The sequence below is a fragment of the Argentina silus genome (genome assembly GCF_951799395.1).
Source record: "Argentina silus genome assembly, chromosome: 3".
NCBI classification, from domain to species: Eukaryota; Metazoa; Chordata; class Actinopteri; order Argentiniformes; family Argentinidae; genus Argentina; species Argentina silus.
The window spans coordinates 29,502,469-29,521,607 of record NC_139657.1 but is presented as its reverse complement, the minus strand read 5'-3'; the positions used below and the strand labels follow the sequence as shown (position 1 = coordinate 29,521,607).

The following is a 19,139-nucleotide window of genomic DNA, read 5'->3' as shown; positions in this document are numbered from 1 at the left end:
CAATTCCGACTATCCTCGTGTACAAACTTCCGGATCATTGACTTCAAGGTCCGATTGAACCTCTCACAAAGGCCATCAGTGGCCGGGTGGTAGACACTGGTTCGAACCGCCTTGATGTTCAACAAGCCATACAGTTCTTTGAGGGTGCGTGACATAAAATTAGTGCCCTGATCGGTGAAAATCTCTTTCGGGATTCCCACGCGGGAGATTACTTGAAACAATGCCTGCGCTACACTCCTGGCAGAGATATTGAGCAGCGGTATTGCCTCGGGGTATCGGGTTGCGTAATCTATCAAGACCAACACAAATCGATATCCCTGTGTACACCGATCATATGGCCCGATAATATCCATGGCTATGCGGTCGAATGGGTTCTCGACCAATGGTAAGGGCCGCAAGGGGGCCCGTGGAATGGCTGGGGGATTTACCAACTGACATTCACGACAAGAAGCGTACCACCTACGCACCTCTGCCCGAATTCCCGGCCAATAAAATTGAGCCATTATACGGTTTAGTGTCTTATCATACCCTAAATGGCCCGCCATGGGGTTGAAATGAGCCGCCTGGAAGACCATTTCCCGGTGGCTACGGGGAACCAACAACTGGGTTACTTCCTCCTGGCTATGTGAGTCACGACTTACTCGGTACAACCTGTCGCTGATAATCGCGAAATAGGGGTGGGCGCGTACTGTGTCTGGCCGTACCAAAGTACCATCAGTCGCTATCACTTGGTCATAGGCCGATCGTAGGGTCTCGTCACGAGACTGCTGGAGGGGGAAGTCACCTAGCAGTGGATAGTTCGGCAGGGAAATCTCGGGTTGAGACCCCCCCGCCGGCTCCGGCTCCTCGGCAGTGTCGCGAGGCACCGCCTCAGCACAGAGATCATTACACGCCTCACACCTCCCTCTCTGCCGTGCACGCACCCCGGTAGCCCGCTTTGCCGCTTGAGGAAACCCCTCCCAATCTACACCCAGAATAAGGGGATGCGTGAGGCGCGGGCTAACCGCCGCCTGTACACTATGCTTTTTCCCTTCAAAATGAATTTCGATCGCGACCACAGGATATTCGTGAATGTCCCCATGCACACACTTCACCAACACCCTCGATGCCTTTAACAATGCCCCCGGTTGAACCAGGCGCTCCTGGATCATGGACTGCATGGTCCGGGGGGAAGGCCCGGTATGTCGCCGATGCGGACGACCTGCCCCACCTCCCTCGCTGGGCACTCCGTCCGTACATGGCCCGGCCGTCCGCATCCCCAACACACCCCCCCTGTCACTCGGGGTGCTTCCTGTGGGGCCAGGGCTGGTTCTCGACATGCCTGTCCCTGCCATCTCGTCCTCGGGGCGGACGCCGGCCTCTCCTCCTCTGGCAGCAGCACCAATAGGCTAATTATGCTTAATTAAATCTCCTGCGGCGAGAGGGAGAGATGGTCCTCCGCCAAGGTAACGGCAGCCGCAAGATCCTGGGGACGGTGGTACTGGACCCAGGCGGCGGTCCGGGAGCCCCGTGAGGAAGTGCTCCAACACCACCCGGTCCCCGACCTCCTCCGCCAAGCTGTTCCCTGGGTCCAGCCACCGCTGCGCGCTGTCCCGCAGCCACTGGGCGTAGGCAAAGGGCCGGCTCCCCTCCTCCATCGTCAGGGCCCGGAACCGGCGACGGTGTTCCTCCAGGGTGAGGCCCAGGTGGTCCCGAATCGCCCGGGCGAGGGAGGGATAGTCCCGCTGGGCGGCCTTTGGCAGGCTGTGGGCAGCGAGCTGCGCCTCGACAGGAGGGGCAGCAGATGGTACGCCCACTCGCCGTCCGGCCACCCCGAGATCCTCGCTGTCCCCTCGAACACCGCCAGGAACGCCTCCGGGTCGTCCACGTCCCCCATCTTCTGGAGGTGTACCTTGGGGGGACCTTGTGGCGACCCGGGCGCCGGTCCCGCTTTGATGGCCCCGATGAGCTCCCGGAGGAGGGCACTCAGCCCTCGCCGTCGCCATCTCTCCCTTTGCGGATTGCTGCTCGTGCTGGAGTTGAGCCTGCCGCTCTAGTATGAGGGCCATCCCTCCGATGGCCGCGCTTAATGCCTCTGTGCCCGACGTTGGGCGCCACTGTAAAGATGTCCATTGTACACAGAGGCAGACGCAGTGGTGTAGTGAGGGAAAGGTCCCGTTTATTCATAAAGTCAGTAATCGCTTGGCTTTTCAGCCCTCCAAAACCTCGGCAACTTTTCAGTCGCCGTCCTTCCTCTCGAACGCCGAGGCACACACATCTTAAACCATCTAGTCAACGAGGCTTCATTTGCAACAGGTGTGCAACGGAGCCTCGCTGACGTCACCCTGGCCACGGTCCTGTAGCTCCCTCTACAGGCCGAACGCTGCATGTCCCCCCACAATAGGTAAGTGAGCACTATTGACGTTTTCCCTCTTTACATTCTTGTTTTGAAACGTGTGGTAAAACACAGCACACGTAAAAAGATTCAATTAAGCATAATTAGCCTATTGGTCCCAAAAACATGAAAATATCCTCACAGTGGCAATGTCAGAATTCAAATGAATTTGACTGTCAGTGCGCTTCTTATTCTGGAAATGTAGAAATAATTTGATACCGCAAACTTTCAGTGCGAATCAGCTAAAGGCATGATTGATATCACAGAGTCGATTTAGGTTTAGCTTAAACCAGCAAATTGTCAGTTTTTGGAGAACACACTCAAGGCGAGGCTAAACTGGAAAATGCTAGGTGACAATAGTTCCACAGTGCCTGAATGAGCATAATACCACTGTAAATATTAACAACCCTTTGTTTACGTGGAACTAAAGCAAAAGGCTAAATCTACAAGTGGTGCTGGCAGGCGGCGTTGAATTTGAGGTGGGATTTCACACAAGTGCTGTGTTATACCTGGTTCTACCTCAGATTTAGCATTGCACTGATTGGTATTTTCAAATGGGAGGAGTCAAAATCATCATATTACAACACCGTAACAGGTTTTGGGTTTCAAATCAACAGTGAGCTGTTCACATCAATTTCTTGCAGGGTATGAAGTCACGTGCAGAGGTGAGACCTTGACCAAATAATGAGTGACCTCTTCACCATGTCTTATCTTGCCCTGTGCCATGTTCTGCGGACCACGACCTTTCCAGGTCCCACAAGATAACATTAAGGAGTAAAACTCTTCTCTAATTAATGCTGGACACCTGCATATGACTTCACCCTCACAGACAAAGAAAGCTGTGTTCTATTATCAAAAGTTAACTACATTGTTGAAGTAAAATATGTCAAACAGAGCAATAGTACACCAAAGTCAAAATCACTAAAGCCCTGCTTCTATATTCTAGGCCTTTATTTACTTTCAATGGCTGCAGGGGCGCCAAACTCTTAAGTTGATCTATGACCACTTTTCCCCGATCCTTCAGTAATATCTGCCAATTGAAAAGTCAGCATCTAGATAGCACTTTGGACAAAACAAAATTATCATTTTCAAAATGATCACTATCTCCAAATGGAAACTTGTGTTCTATTTCATAGACTAAACATTTTGCAGCAGGACAATTTGGTCGTTTTTATATTTTGAGCACCATTTTCAAATCTCTGAATTGCATACATGTGATTAAATTTGATTTGATATTATGTTTTTTTTAAATTATATTGTAGAGCATCATTATGGGATTTAGGCTATCCATTTATCTGGTTGCTTTCAGTTTGGTAATTTAGGATTGCTGATGATCCCCTGGTCAAGTTCCACATCTCACTCTGTCGTTTCTCAGTATTCTGTTTCTAACTTGAGTCAGTTTAAGCCCATAAATGAGGGGATTGGAGGAACAATTAGATATTCCAATGCCAAAAAGTTCCGAAGGCTTGGTGCTAAATCTTTGCATGTAGACATTTTGCAGACGCACAATAATTAAACAGTGTTTAATATTAAACAGTGACAGCCCTCATTCCAAAAACAGTGGATATTACTGTACATACCATTTGATGAAAGTTGTTAGTCTCCTATAGTATCTAGCATGACCTGGTAATTAAATAATGTGATGAGTGTGATTTTATATTCTTTAACACAATCATCACATTTCCTTATTTTTCATACCTTTTATCTTTATTGTGGCACGGAATATTCAGTTTCTATCTCCTCACTCTGTCCTTCTTCACACATAAACCTAATATTCTGTTTCTAACTTGAGTCAGTTTCAGCCCATAAATGAGGGGGTTGAGAATTGGAGGAACAATTAGAAATTCTAAGGCCAGGAAGTTCTGAAGGCTTTGTGGTAAATCTCTGGAACCATATCGAGCGTACATTACATCAAAAAGCAAGGCAACTGTGACATTGAGTAATGACAGTAAATGTGGCACGCATGTCTGCATGAACTTTCCTCTGTCCTCAATGGACCGTAAGCATGTTCTGATCAGATACATATAAGAACCCACAATGAAAAGGACATGCCCAAAATAGAGTAATACAACAAAGTATCCAACTACATTGCTAGTTGTGGTTGAAAAGCAAGACAGTTTAACTATAGACCAATTATCACAGTAGAGTTTCTGTATGTGTGAACCACATAACCGTAGTCTAGAAGTCAATGTATAAGAAATGGAGAAAAAACACATACAACTAATCCAGGAGAATGCAAGGAACTGAGCAACCCTCTGGTTAGTCATAACAGAGTGATACTCCAGTGGTTTACATATTGCCACATACCTGTCATATGCCATCACTGTTAAAATGGAGAAGTCACAGCAGGCAGAGGAATATATTACAAAGGCCTGAATGAGGCATCCTGCATAAGAGATCACATGAAGATGAGACCGTAGATCCAGCAGAAATTTGGGGTAGAAGCCAGCTGTCCCATAAAGTCCATTGATGCACAAATTGCACAGAAGGATGTACATGGGCTCATGGAGGGTTTTATCCACAATGATGGTCACAATGAGAGCAATATTTACTAGAACAATTGCACAGTAGCACAGTAAAGACAGAGCGAAGAGTGTGACTCTGTGGACCATCGTCTCATTTAACCCAGAAAGTGTAAACACTGTAATGGTGGATACATTGTCCATTGTGTGTATTTCTTAAAACAACATTCATCAGAACTACAGACAAAATATATTTCTCACTCTAACAATTGAATTTCAACCCTTACCCACAGATGTTTCCATATTGGATAAGGTAACAGGTGTTACTAGTGGTAAGTAAAGTACTACCCGATATGCTAGTTATACCAGCTGCTGGTACGAAATATTGCGTGGTACAATGGCAAGGTAAAAAGTAATGAAGTGTAGCGTGGTTCAGATGATGGTTCCATCCAGGTGTGTCTAGAGAACATTCTCTGTGCACATGGCTGTTTTATAGGCTCTCTAGCTGTGGAAACACATGGGCTGGTTGAGCTGGGATTTCAGGGGGTCCAATCAGTGATCTGTATTTAGTCTCAAATGTTCTCCAATGAATTGGGCCCTTGGTAAAGAACATGGTTGATTGGCACATGGTGTCCCTGCAGTAGGGAGTTCTGACAAGATTAGTATTTGCTTAGGCTAGTTTGTTGTGGTTATGGTTAGGGTTAGTATTTGGTTAGGCTAGGTTGTTGTGGTTATGGTTAGGCTAGATATAGGTTGCTGTCGTTGGGGGTGTTGAGGGTTAGGGTTAGGGTTAGGGTTAACCCTAACTGTGCAGCTGTGAAGCCAAAGAATATGGAGGTTTTTAATCAATTTCAGCAAGTGTTTTGATTGATAGTTTTTCTCAGGTTAGAGAAAGGCATAGGCAATCAACACAGCCAAAGAAGAAGGCTTCTGTGGAATTTACGTCAAACTTTTCTGATGGTGAAAGGTCCTTTACTGATCCTTTTTATATTACTTGTAAGTTTAATGAATTCTTTGTAAATGTGGATGTTTTTCTGGGGAAAAAATGGCAAGTACAAGTGGAAGTCCACGAGATTATATAGATGGTTGTTATCCTCTTTTATGTTCCTTGACCATCCTGATACCAAAAAGGTAAATGATATCATAGACAATCTTAAAATATCGGTAGCAGGACATAATGAAGTAGTGCTGCTCTCATGAAAGAGGTAAGATCCTCTATCATTGAACCACTAACCCACATTTTTGCGGCTTCACTTGAAACTGGTGTTGTTCACAAAGATTTAAAAGTTGCAATCCCAATCTGTTCATCCCTAAACTATCGTCCAATTTCAAATATTCTTGAAAATCTGGTATATTGAATAATTCTCCAACATCTAAATTCAAATAATATCTTGACCATCAGTATGGTTTCCGCAAAAATCACTCATCATATTTGGCCCTGATACTGAAGTTGTTAACAAGATCTCCACTGCTTTACACAATAATGAATTTGACATACAATCTTGATCTTTTTAAAGCTTTACTGTTACTGATACTGTTTGCCATGTTTTTACTGTCAAAATTATATAGATATGGGTTCCAAGGCAATATTTTCAACTTGCTTCATAATTATGTTAATGATAGAGAGCAATATGTCTTTGCTAAAGGCTGTGAGTACAATACAGCCACCTTACCATGTGGAGTATCTCAAGAATCCCTTCTCGTATTTTATATATATATACAGTGGGGGAAATAATTATTTGATCCCCTGCTGATTTTGTTAGTTTGCCCGATTACAAAGAAATGAGCGGTCTATAATTTTTATGGTACTTTTATTTTAACAAATAGACACAGAATATCAACAAAAAAAGTCCAGAAAAACATATTATATAAAGTTATAAATTAATTTGCATTTTATCAAAGGAAATAAGTATTTGATCCCCAAGCAAAACATGACTTAGTACTTGGTGGAGAAACCCTTGTTGGCAAGCACAGAAGTCAGACGTTTCTTGTAGTTGGTCACCAGGTTTGCACACATCTCAGGAGGGATTTTGGTCCACTCCTCTTTACAGATCCTCTCCAAATCCTGAAGGTTTCAAGGCTTTTGCTTGGCAACTCGAAGCTTCAGCTCCTTCCACAAATTTTCTATAGGATTAAGGTCTGGAGACTAGCTAGGCCACTCCATGACTCCATTAGTGTGCTTCTTCTTGAGCCACTCCTTTGTTGCCTTGGCCGTATGTTTTGGGTCATTGTCATGCTGGAAGACCCATCCACGACCCATCCTCAGTGCTCTGGCTGAGGGAAGGAGGTTCTCGTCCAAGATCTTACGGTACATGGCCCCGTTCATTGGTCCCTCAATGCAGTGAAGTCGTCCTGTACCCTTAGCAGAGAAACAACCCCAAAGCATAATGTTTCCACGTCCGTGTTTGACGGTGGGGATGGTGTTCTTGGGATTGTAGCATTCAGCATTTCTCTCCCTCCAAACACGAAGAGTCGAATTTATGCCAAAGCGTTCAATTTTGGTCTCATCTGACTACATCACCTTCTCCCAAGCCTTCTCTGAATCATTTAAGTGTTCATTGGCAAACTTCAGATGGGCCTGTACATGTGCCTTCTTGAGCAGGGGGACCTTGCGGGCACTGCAGGATTTCAATCCGTTACGGTGTAGTGTGTTACCAATGGTTTTCTTGGTGACTGTGGTCCCAGCTGCCTTGAGATCATTACCAAGCTCCTCCTGTGTAGTTCTGGGCTGATCCCTCACCCTTCTCATGATCATCCTTACCCCACGAGGCGAAATCTTGCATGGAGCTCCAGGCCGAGGGCGATTGATGGTTATTTTGTATTTATTCCATTTTCTAATAATTGCTCCAACAGTTGTCTCCTTCTCACCAAGCTTCTTGCTGATGGTCTTGTAGCCCATTCCAGCCTTGTGCAGGTCTACAACTCTTACCCTGATGTCCTTTGAATGTTCTTTGGTCTTGCCCATGGTGGTGGAGAGGTTGGAATGGAAGAGATTGATTCTATTGACAGGTGTCTTTTATACCCATAACAAGCAGAGATTAGGAGTACTTTCTTAAAGTGACAGGAGTAATCTGTGTGCCTCATGGGCATATAACCAGTCTGTATGAGCCAGAATTCTTGCTGGTTTGTAGGGGATCAAATACTTATTTCCTTCGATCAAATGCAAATGAATTTATAACTTTATATAATGTGTTTTTTCTGGACTTCTTTGTTGATATTCTGTCTTTATTTGTTAAAATAAAAGTACCATAAAAATTATAGACCGCTCATTTCTTTGTAAACAAAATCAGCAGGGGATCAAATAATTATTTCCCCCACTGTATATATTTTATATTTGAATTTATGACCTTGCTGTGGTATCAAATGCATTTAGAAGAAGCAAAGACACAGAGGTCTGCCTCACTGATTAGGGTTTTATAGTTTTTGTGGAGAAAATACTTCTCCACAAAAACTTTAAAACCCTAATCAGTTAGGCAGACCTCTGTGTCTTTGCTTCTTCTAAATGGTTCCAACTGAATAAATGATCACTAAATATCAAGAAATAAAATGTTATTGTATTTTCAGGAAGAACAAAGTGTAGTAAAGAAGAAGCTAAACTATTTATTGAGGGCTCAGAAATGGTTAATGTGTCATGCACTAGATTTGTGTGGGTGTTAATTGATGAAAAACTTTGTAGAAAAACATATAGATTTTGTGTGTTGAATCATTTGGAACATCTGTGCATTTGTAAATAAGTCTTGCCTTCTAACATTATAGTAACTATCTATGTATCTACCTATCTAATCCATGTTATCCTTACACTGTGTTATAATTCATTTATGTGTGCGAATAAATACATAACAAATTACAAATAAATAACCTTTATTTATTTGTAATTACCATCCATTACTCTCCCTCCAACATTACCTGAAAGTGGTACGTTGAAGTGGGATTAAACCTTGAGCTGCACAGGTAATGTTTTCACACATATTTTCATTGCCACTGGGTTCAGTCTTAAACTATCCAGGCAACACTGCCCTGGTAAGAAACCAAGGAAGTTACAGTAACACATGTTTGTTGCAAGTGGTCCCCAGTATTTACTTTTCACATTATGCCATACCAGTTAAAAATACATCACAGATAAATTTTATTTTGGCATTACAGAACTCAATACCCAGAGTCTCTGACATAAGATTAGCGAAATCTTCAAAACCTTCAAATACATCACACTACATTGATTAACAAGTGAGAAAAATATCAAAGATAGTTAAGAATCCATTTTGTGTGACGGTAAGAATCTCAAAAATAATCTTCGGATTTGCGGTAGATTTAGACCATAAACAAGAGGATTCAAAATTGGTGGAACAACTAAGAACTCAATTGATAAAATCACAACCACCAATGGATTTAGTTCATCAGCGTCATAACGACTTAGAGTCAGTTCACAAAACAGGGTTATTGAATAGTTAACAAATGTAACAATATGAGGTAAACATGTTTGTAATGCCTTGCCTCTGAACTCTGAGGAGCTTTTCTTACAAACAAGTATAATTCTTAAATAAGTATATAAAACGAAACCCAATGGTAGGAAGATTGTAGTTGCAGTCATAAACAATCCTACAGTATTATTTAGTTTAGTGTCAACGCATGAGAGCTGCACGACAGGCCAGTTTGTGCAAAATACTCTTGCTAATTTATTCCCACACAACGGTAGCCTACTGGATAAGAACAGGACAAATCCAATAGTGAAAACTGGGTAGATCCAGGCAAAGGCTATTAAGAGACTAACTGCTTTTAAATTCATTATGCTGTGGTAATGTAATGGTTTAGATATTGCAACATATCTGTCATAAGCCATAATAGTTAAAACAGTGAATTCATATGATGCGTAAGTATAAATGATGTATATTTGTATGAAACAACCAGGACGGGATATCAAGTGAGTGTCAGAGAGGAGATCCATCATGAATCTCGGGAAGAAACCAGCAGAGCCATAGAGAGAATTGATTGAGAGACATGAAATGAAAAAATACATAGGCTCATGCAGTGAGCTCTCTAGAAATACAACCAGTATTATGACAACATTGGAAGCTAGAATGGCAACATACAGAACTAGTGACAACATGAAGAATATGTATCTGGAGAATCCCTGGTCCTCAAACATGGTGAAATAGAAATAGAATGGATAAGTTTCATTTTCCATGTGAGCCAGGAGTGGTGCTGAGCTGGGAAATGGTTAGAGAGAAAACATTGGTGAATAGTGGCTTCTCTACTGTGTAAAGGAGAGGCATGCAGGGCTGCAACATAGACCTGCTCCTGTAGCAGCTGATTGATCATAAAGGGACTTAAAGGGACATTACACTCAAAATGTAAGTTTGTCAGATGCATCATAATCCCTCATCATTGGTTACTAAACCCCTGTTAAAATCACATCTTTCCAACATATTTGGATGTGGACTTGCATTGACATTACACTACCTCTGATGTCTGAAAGCATCTGACAAATTTGTATTTTTGTCCCTTGAATGTCACTTTAGATTCCGCTAACTTCCACTTTATTATAACTAACCCTCGGGTAGGTCTTGGGAATTGAGATATGATTTTTTTTGCTAAATCAATCAAACAAAATTATGAAAGTAACAAATTAACAATCAATTTAATTTTCTTTGCATACCTTGTATAACAAACCCTAAAATTGACTAATATTCAAAGAATATCATGATCTAAATGTTATGTACAGTAAATAATGAAAATACACTCCCATTTTTTCAAACCTATTATGTAAATGCTGTACTCTGTATTATAAATATATTATCACCATAGATACACACCAAGTAGCCTTCAGACCATTCAGGGAATGTTCAGATTACCTGCTTGTGTTGTTGTCACATCTGCAGCCACACTGCTGTGTGATGAAGTGAATGTCTTTTATCCTCCTCATCTTCTCCTTTGTGACTTCAGTGACGAGAACCCACAGGAGAATTGTAACATTGACATTTTGCTGTTTTTCAATTGTTGTGCACCAAACTGTCATTGAGTAGCAAACAAAGTTGGCTTGTAAACCTTGAGGACCTGAACCCCTAGATACAAATCTGACTTATAGGGGCTATTGCTCTGACAGCTAGCTTAGCATAGTCAGAACTGCACTCTGTACAGTAAGATTTAAATCACAATGATTTGATTCTGTTTTGCTCTCCTGTAAATCCATTAGATCGGGGACACTTTTTAGTTGCTCATTAATTCAAACAAGTAATCCCTATGAAAAGGATGTAGGATAATTCTCACCTTTGAAATGATGTCATTCACACCTTTATTGACAATCAGCTTTGAAATTATATTGCGAGAGGAACATTTTTTAATAACCTATTTGTTGTATAGGTGTAACGATGTCCATTGTACACAGAGGAAGACGCAGTGGTGTAGTGAGGGAAAGGTCCCGTTTATTCATAAAGTCAGTAATCGCTTGGCTTTTCAGCCCTCCAAAACCTCGGCAACTTTTCAGTCGCCGTCCTTCCTCTCGAACGCCGAGGCACACACATCTTAAACCATCTAGTCAACGAGGCTTCATTTGCAACAGGTGTGCAACGGAGCCTCGCTGACATCACCCTGGCCACGGTCCTGTAGCTCTCTCTACAGGCCGAACGCTGCATGTCCCCGCACATATCCCCACCGCCCGACACAGGCCGGGGACACGACGGCTGACAACCTACTCCCCCCCCCCTGCACGGGAGAGGAAGTCTGCCACGACCATCTGCGCCCCCGGTCTGTGCATGACCGAAAATTTGAAGGGCTGCAACGCGAGATACCACCGGGTGATCCTCGCGTTCACATCCTTCATGCAGTGGAGCCACTGGAGGGGAGCATGGTCGGAATAGAGGGTAAAAGCGCGACCCAGCAGGTAGTAGCGGAGGACGCCGACCGCCCACTTGATGGCCAGGCACTCCTTCTCTACCGTGCTGTACCGGCCCTCCCTCTCCGATAGTTTGCGGCTCAGGTACAGCACCGGCCGGTCAGCCCCCTCCACCCGCTGGGTCAGCACTGCTCCCAGGCCTCTATCCGACGCGTCCATCTGTAGGGAGAAAGGGAGGTTAAAATCAGACGGATACAGGACCGTTTCTCCACAAAGAGCTCCCTTAAGGGCCTCGAACTACCCCTGGCACTGGCCCGACCATTGGACCGGATCCGGGGCACCCTTCCGGGTGAGGTCCGTCAAGGGACTGGCCAGCTCTGAAAATCCCGGCACGAACTGCCGGTAATAGCCAGCCAGCCCCAGGAAGGCCCTCACCTCCTTCTTCGTCTTGGGCCGCGGAGAGGCGGCGATGGCCGCAGTCTTTTCAATCTGCGGCCGCACCTCCCCCCGACCCAAGTGGTACCCCAGATACCGGATCTCCCTCCGCCCGATCACGCACTTCTTTGGGTTGGCCGTCAGCCCCGCCTGCCTCAGGGACCGCAGAACAGCAGCCACACTCTGCACATGCTGCGCCCAGGTGTCACTGTGAATGACAATGTCATCCAGGTAGGCCACAGCATAGGCAGAGTGCGGCCGCAGAATGCGGTCCATGAGGCGCTGAAAAGTGAACTGGGAGCACCGTGGAAAGGGAGCACCGTGAACTGGAATAGCCCGAGCGGAGTGGAGAATGCAGGTTTCTCCCGGGATACCGGCGAGAGTGGAATCTGCCAGTATCCCTTCGTGCAATCCAATGTCGTGAAATATTTGGCCGTGCCAAGCCGGTCCAAGAGCTCGTCAACCCGGGGCATCGGATAGGCATCGAACTTGGAGACCGCATTAACCCATCTATAATCCACACAGAACCGTATAGCCCCATCCGGCTTGTTGACAAGCACGATGGGGCTACACCAGTCACTGCGGGACTCCTCGACCACACCCAGCTCCAGCATGGCTTCCAATTCCCTGCACACAATGTCTCGTTTGTGTACCGGCAACCTATAGGGACGCGTGCACACCGTTAAACCCGGCTGCCTTTCTATATGGTGGTCGATAAGCGCAGTCCGACCGGGCAGGGGAGAGAACACGTCGGCGAACTTAGCTTGCAAATCTGCAACGTCCGTGGCCTGGGTAGCAGAGAGATGGTTATCAATACCGACCGGAGTGCTAACTTTTGATTTTGGGACTTCCGGACCGAACTCATCTCTCTCTGGAATTATTGTAGCCAGAGCAACAGTGACCACGTCGTTCCATTTTTTGAGGAGATTTACGTGATACACCTGCAAGCTATCCCCCTGGTCCGAGCGTACTACTTCATAATCCATGTCCCCCATGCGACGTGTGACCACAAACGGCCCTTGCCACTTCGCGAGTAATTTCGTGCTGGAGATGGGTAACAGTACGAGCACCTTGTCTCCCGGTGTAAATTCTCGCAGGTTAGTTCCCCTGTCGTATAGGCGCTTTTGACGCTCCTGGGCTTGCAGCAAATGCTCGCGTGAGATAACCCCTAGGGCGTGGAGTTTTGTGCGCAAGTCCAGGACGTATTGAATCTCACTTTTACTGTCGCTAGACCCTTCCTCCCAATTTTCTTTAAGAAGGTCTAGGACACCCCGGGGCTTACGCCCGTAGAGTAATTCAAACGGGGAAAACCCGGTGGAAGCTTGGGGGACTTCCCGTACCGCAAACAGCAGGGGATCTAGCCATTTATGCCAATTCCGACTATCCTCGTGTACAAACTTCCGGATCATTGACTTCAAGGTCCGATTGAACCTCTCACAAAGGCCATCAGTGGCCGGGTGGTAGACACTGGTTCGAACCGCCTTGATGTTCAACAAGCCATACAGTTCTTTGAGGGTGCGTGACATAAAATTAGTGCCCTGATCGGTGAAAATCTCTTTCGGGATTCCCACGCGGGAGATTACTTGAAACAATGCCTGCGCTACACTCCTGGCAGAGATATTGAGCAGCGGTATTGCCTCGGGGTATCGGGTTGCGTAATCTATCAAGACCAACACAAATCGATATCCCTGTGTACACCGATCATATGGCCCGATAATATCCATGGCTATGCGGTCGAATGGGTTCTCGACCAATGGTAAGGGCCGCAAGGGGGCCCGTGGAATGGCTGGGGGATTTACCAACTGACATTCACGACAAGAAGCGTACCACCTACGCACCTCTGCCCGAATTCCCGGCCAATAAAATCGAGCCATTATACGGTTTAGTGTCTTATCATACCCTAAATGGCCCGCCATGGGGTTGAAATGAGCCGCCTGGAAGACCATTTCCCGGTGGCTACGGGGAACCAACAACTGGGTTACTTCCTCCTGGCTATGTGAGTCACGACTTACTCGGTACAACCTGTCGCTGATAATCGCGAAATAGGGGTGGGCGCGTACTGTGTCTGGCCGTACCAAAGTACCATCAGTCGCTATCACTTGGTCATAGGCCGATCGTAGGGTCTCGTCACGAGACTGCTGGAGGGGGAAGTCACCTAGCAGTGGATAGTTCGGCAGGGAAATCTCGGGTTGAGACCCCCCCGCCGGCTCCGGCTCCTCGGCAGTGTCGCGAGGCACAGAGATCATTACACGCCTCACACCTCCCTCTCTGCCGTGCACGCACCCCGGTAGCCCGCTTTGCCGCTTGAGGAAACCCCTCCCAATCTACACCCAGAATAAGGGGATGCGTGAGGCGCGGGCTAACCGCCGCCTGTACACTATGCTTTTTCCCTTCAAAATGAATTTCGATCGCGACCACAGGATATTCGTGAATGTCCCCATGCACACACTTCACCAACACCCTCGATGCCTTTAACAATGCCCCCGGTTGAACCAGGCGCTCCTGGATCATGGACTGCATGGTCCGGGGGGAAGGCCCGGTATGTCGCCGATGCGGACGACCTGCCCCACCTCCCTCGCTGGGCACTCCGCCCGTACATGGCCCGGCCGTCCGCATCGCCAACACACCCCCCCTGTCACTCGGGGTGCTTCCTGTGGGGCCAGGGCTGGTTCTCGACATGCCTGTCCCTGCCATCTCGTCCTCGGGGCGGACGCCGGCCTCTCCTCCTCTGGCAGCAGCACCAATAGGCTAATTATGCTTAATTAAATCTCCTGCGGCGAGAGGGAGAGATGGTCCTCCGCCAAGGTAACGGCAGCCGCAAGATCCTGGGGACGGTGGTACTGGACCCAGGCGGCGGTCCGGGAGCCCCGTGAGGAAGTGCTCCAACACCACCCGGTCCCCGACCTCCTCCGCCAAGCTGTTCCCTGGGTCCAGCCACCGCTGCGCGCTGTCCCGCAGCCACTGGGCGTAGGCAAAGGGCCGGCTCCCCTCCTCCATCGTCAGGGCCCGGAACCGGCGACGGTGTTCCTCCAGGGTGAGGCCCAGGTGGTCCCGAATCGCCCGGGCGAGGGAGGGATAGTCCCGCTGGGCGGCCGTTGGCAGGCTGTGGGCAGCGAGCTGCGCCTCGACAGGAGGGGCAGCAGATGGTACGCCCACTCGCCGTCCGGCCACCCCGAGATCCTCGCTGTCCCCTCGAACACCGCCAGGAACGCCTCCGGGTCGTCCACGTCCCCCATCTTCTGGAGGTGTACCTTGGGGGGACCTTGGGGGGACCTTGTGGCGACCCGGGCGCCGGTCCCGCTTTGATGGCCCTGATGAGCTCCCGGAGGAGGGCACGGTCCTCAGCCCTCGCCGTCGCCATCTCTCCCTTTGCGGATTGCTGCTCGTGCTGGAGTTGAGCCTGCCGCTCTAGTATGAGGGCCATCCCTCCGATGGCCGCGCTTAATGCCTCTGTGCCCGACGTTGGGCGCCACTGTAAAGATGTCCATTGTACACAGAGGCAGACGCAGTGGTGTAGTGAGGGAAAGGTCCCGTTTATTCATAAAGTCAGTAATCGCTTGGCTTTTCAGCCCTCCAAAACCTCGGCAACTTTTCAGTCGCCGTCCTTCCTCTCGAACGCCGAGGCACACACATCTTAAACCATCTAGTCAACGAGGCTTCATTTGCAACAGGTGTGCAACGGAGCCTCGCTGACGTCACCCTGGCCACGGTCCTGTAGCTCCCTCTACAGGCCGAACGCTGCATGTCCCCCCACAATAGGTAAGTGAGCACTATTGACGTTTTCCCTCTTTACATTCTTGTTTTGAAACGTGTGGTAAAACACAGCACACGTAAAAAGATTCAATTAAGCATAATTAGCCTATTGGTCCCAAAAACATGGAAATATCCTCACAGTGGCAATGTCAGAATTCAAATGAATTTGACTGTCAGTGCGCTTCTTATTCTGGAAATGTAGAAATAATTTGATACCGCAAACTTTCAGTGCGAATCAGCTAAAGGCATGATTGATATCACAGAGTCGATTTAGGTTTAGCTTAAACCAGCAAATTGTCAGTTTTTGGAGAACACACTCAAGGCGAGGCTAAACTGGAAAATGCTAGGTGACAATAGTTCCACAGTGCCTGAATGAGCATAATACCACTGTAAATATTAACAACCCTTTGTTTACGTGGAACTAAAGCAAAAGGCTAAATCTACAAGTGGTGCTGGCAGGCGGCGTTGAATTTGAGGTGGGATTTCACACAAGTGCTGTGTTATACCTGGTTCTACCTCAGATTTAGCATTGCACTGATTGGTATTTTCAAATGGGAGGAGTCAAAATCATCATATTACAACACCGTAACAGGTTTTGGGTTTCAAATCAACAGTGAGCTGTTCACATCAATTTCTTGCAGGGTATGAAGTCACGTGCAGAGGTGAGACCTTGACCAAATAATGAGTGACCTCTTCACCATGTCTTATCTTGCCCTGTGCCATGTTCTGCGGACCACGACCTTTCCAGGTCCCACAAGATAACATTAAGGAGTAAAACTCTTCTCTAATTAATGCTGGACACCTGCATATGACTTCACCCTCACAGACAAAGAAAGCTGTGTTCTATTATCAAAAGTTAACTACATTGTTGAAGTAAAATATGTCAAACAGAGCAATAGTACACCAAAGTCAAAATCACTAAAGCCCTGCTTCTATATTCTAGGCCTTTATTTACTTTCAATGGCTGCAGGGGCGCCAAACTCTTAAGTTGATCTATGACCACTTTTCCCCGATCCTTCAGTAATATCTGCCAATTGAAAAGTCAGCATCTAGATAGCACTTTGGACAAAACAAAATTATCATTTTCAAAATGATCACTATCTCCAAATGGAAACTTGTGTTCTATTTCATAGACTAAACATTTTGCAGCAGGACAATTTGGTCGTTTTTATATTTTGAGCACCATTTTCAAATCTCTGAATTGCATACATGTGATTAAATTTGATTTGATATTATGTTTTTTTTTTATTATATTGTAGAGCATCATTATGGGATTTAGGCTATCCATTTATCTGGTTGCTTTCAGTTTGGTAATTTAGGATTGCTGATGATCCCCTGGTCAAGTTCCACATCTCACTCTGTCGTTTCTCAGTATTCTGTTTCTAACTTGAGTCAGTTTAAGCCCATAAATGAGGGGATTGGAGGAACAATTAGATATTCCAATGCCAAAAAGTTCCGAAGGCTTTGTGGTAAATCTTTGCATGTAGACATTTTGCAGACGCACAATAATTAAACAGTGTTTAATATTAAACAGTGACAGCCCTCATTCCAAAAACAGTGGATATTACTGTACATACCATTTGATGAAAGTTGTTAGTCTCCTATAGTATCTAGCATGACCTGGTAATTAAATGATGTGATGAGTGTGATTTTATATTCTTTAACACAATCATCACATTTCCTTATTTTTCATACCTTTTATCTTTATTGTGGCACGCAATATTCAGTTTCTATCTCCTCACTCTGTCCTTTTTCACACATAAACCCAATATTCTGTTTCTAACTTGAGTCAGTTTCAGCCCATAAATGAGGGGGTTGAGAATTGGAGGAACAATTAGAAATTCTAAGGCCAGGAAGTTCTGAAGGCTTTGTGGTAAATCTCTGGAACCATATCGAGTGTACATTACATCAAAAAGCAAGGCAACTGTGACATTGAGTAATGACAGTAAATGTGGCACGCATGTCTGCATGAACTTTCCTCTGTCCTCAATGGACCGTAAGCATGTTCTGATCAGATACATATAAGAACCCACAATGAAAAGGACATGCCCAAAATAGAGTAATACAACAAAGTATCCAACTACATTGCTAGTTGTGGTTGAAAAGCAAGACAGTTTAACTATAGACCAATTATCACAGTAGAGTTTCTGTATGTGTGAACCACATAACCGTAGTCTAGAAGTCAATGTATAACCAGTGGAGAAAAAACACATACAACTAATCCAGGAGAATGCAAGGAACTGAGCAACCCTCTGGTTAGTCATAACAGAGTGATACTCCAGTGGTTTACATATTGCCACATACCTGTCATATGCCATCACTGTTAAAATAGAGAAGTCACAGCAGGCAGAGGAATATATTACAAAGGCCTGAATGAGGCATCCTGCATAAGAGATCACATGAGGATGAGACAGTAGATCCAGCAGAAATTTGGGGTAGAAGCCTGCTGTCCCATAAAGTCCATTGATGCACAAATTGCACAGGAGTATGTACATGGGCTCATGGAGGGTTTTATCCACAATGATGGTCACAATGAGAGCAATATTTACTAGAACAATTGCACAGTAGCACAGTAAAGACAGAGTGAAGAGTGTGACTCTGTGGACCATCGTCTCATTTAACCCAGAGAGTGTAAACACTGTAATGGTGGAAATATTGTCCATTGAGTGTATACCTTAACAATCAGAACTACAGACAAAATATATTTCTCATTCTAAGAATTGAATTTTAACCCTTACCCATACATGTTTCCATCTTGGATAAGGTAACAGGTGTTACTAGTGTTAAGTAAAGTTAAGTAAACCATACAAAATATCATGTGGTACAATGGTAAGGTAAAAAATAATGACCCGGTGCAGTGTGGTTCAGGTGGTGGTTCCATCCAGGTGTGTCTAGAGAACATTCTCTGTGCACATGGCTATTTTATAAGCTCTCTTGCTGCAGAAACACATGGGCTGGTTGAGCTGGGAATTCAGGGGGTCCAATCAGTGATCTGAATTTAGTCTCAAATGTACTCCAATGAACTGGGCCCTTGGTAAAGAACATGTTTGATTGGCACATGGTGTCCCTGCAGTAGGGAGTTCTGACCAGATTAGTATTTGGTTAGGCTAGGTTGTTGTGGTTTTGGTTAGGGTTAGTACATGGTTAGGCTAGGTTGTTGTGGTTAGGGTTAGTATTTGGTTAGGCTAGATATAGGTTGCTGTTGTTGAGGGATATTGAGGGCCTTACTGGGTTAACACTAAGGTGCTGTGCATAAGTCTGTTGGAAATCTGTCACCTCTAGCCAC

At 45.7% G+C, this 19,139-nt stretch overlaps 3 protein-coding genes across 3 annotated transcripts; all 3 read right to left on the bottom strand.

Moving 5' to 3' along the window:
* Window positions 1-4,107: 4,107 nt before the first annotated feature.
* On the bottom strand, window positions 4,108-5,040 carry LOC310802292 (olfactory receptor 11H6-like; the record flags this gene model as incomplete). The annotated part of the gene is made up of 1 exon (XM_083666581.1): window positions 4,108-5,040. One exon carries the CDS (start codon window positions 5,038-5,040, stop codon window positions 4,108-4,110), a length of 933 nt encoding a protein of 310 aa, XP_083522707.1.
* Window positions 5,041-9,082: 4,042 nt separating this feature from the next.
* Window positions 9,083-9,979, bottom strand: LOC310802291 (olfactory receptor 10J4-like; the record flags this gene model as incomplete). Its single annotated transcript, XM_083666580.1, has 1 exon — window positions 9,083-9,979. One exon carries the CDS (start codon window positions 9,977-9,979, stop codon window positions 9,083-9,085), a length of 897 nt encoding a protein of 298 aa, XP_083522706.1.
* Window positions 9,980-17,583: 7,604 nt separating this feature from the next.
* On the bottom strand, window positions 17,584-18,516 carry LOC310802290 (olfactory receptor 11H6-like; the record flags this gene model as incomplete). The annotated part of the gene is made up of 1 exon (XM_083666579.1): window positions 17,584-18,516. One exon carries the CDS (start codon window positions 18,514-18,516, stop codon window positions 17,584-17,586), a length of 933 nt encoding a protein of 310 aa, XP_083522705.1.
* Window positions 18,517-19,139: the final 623 nt, after the last annotated feature.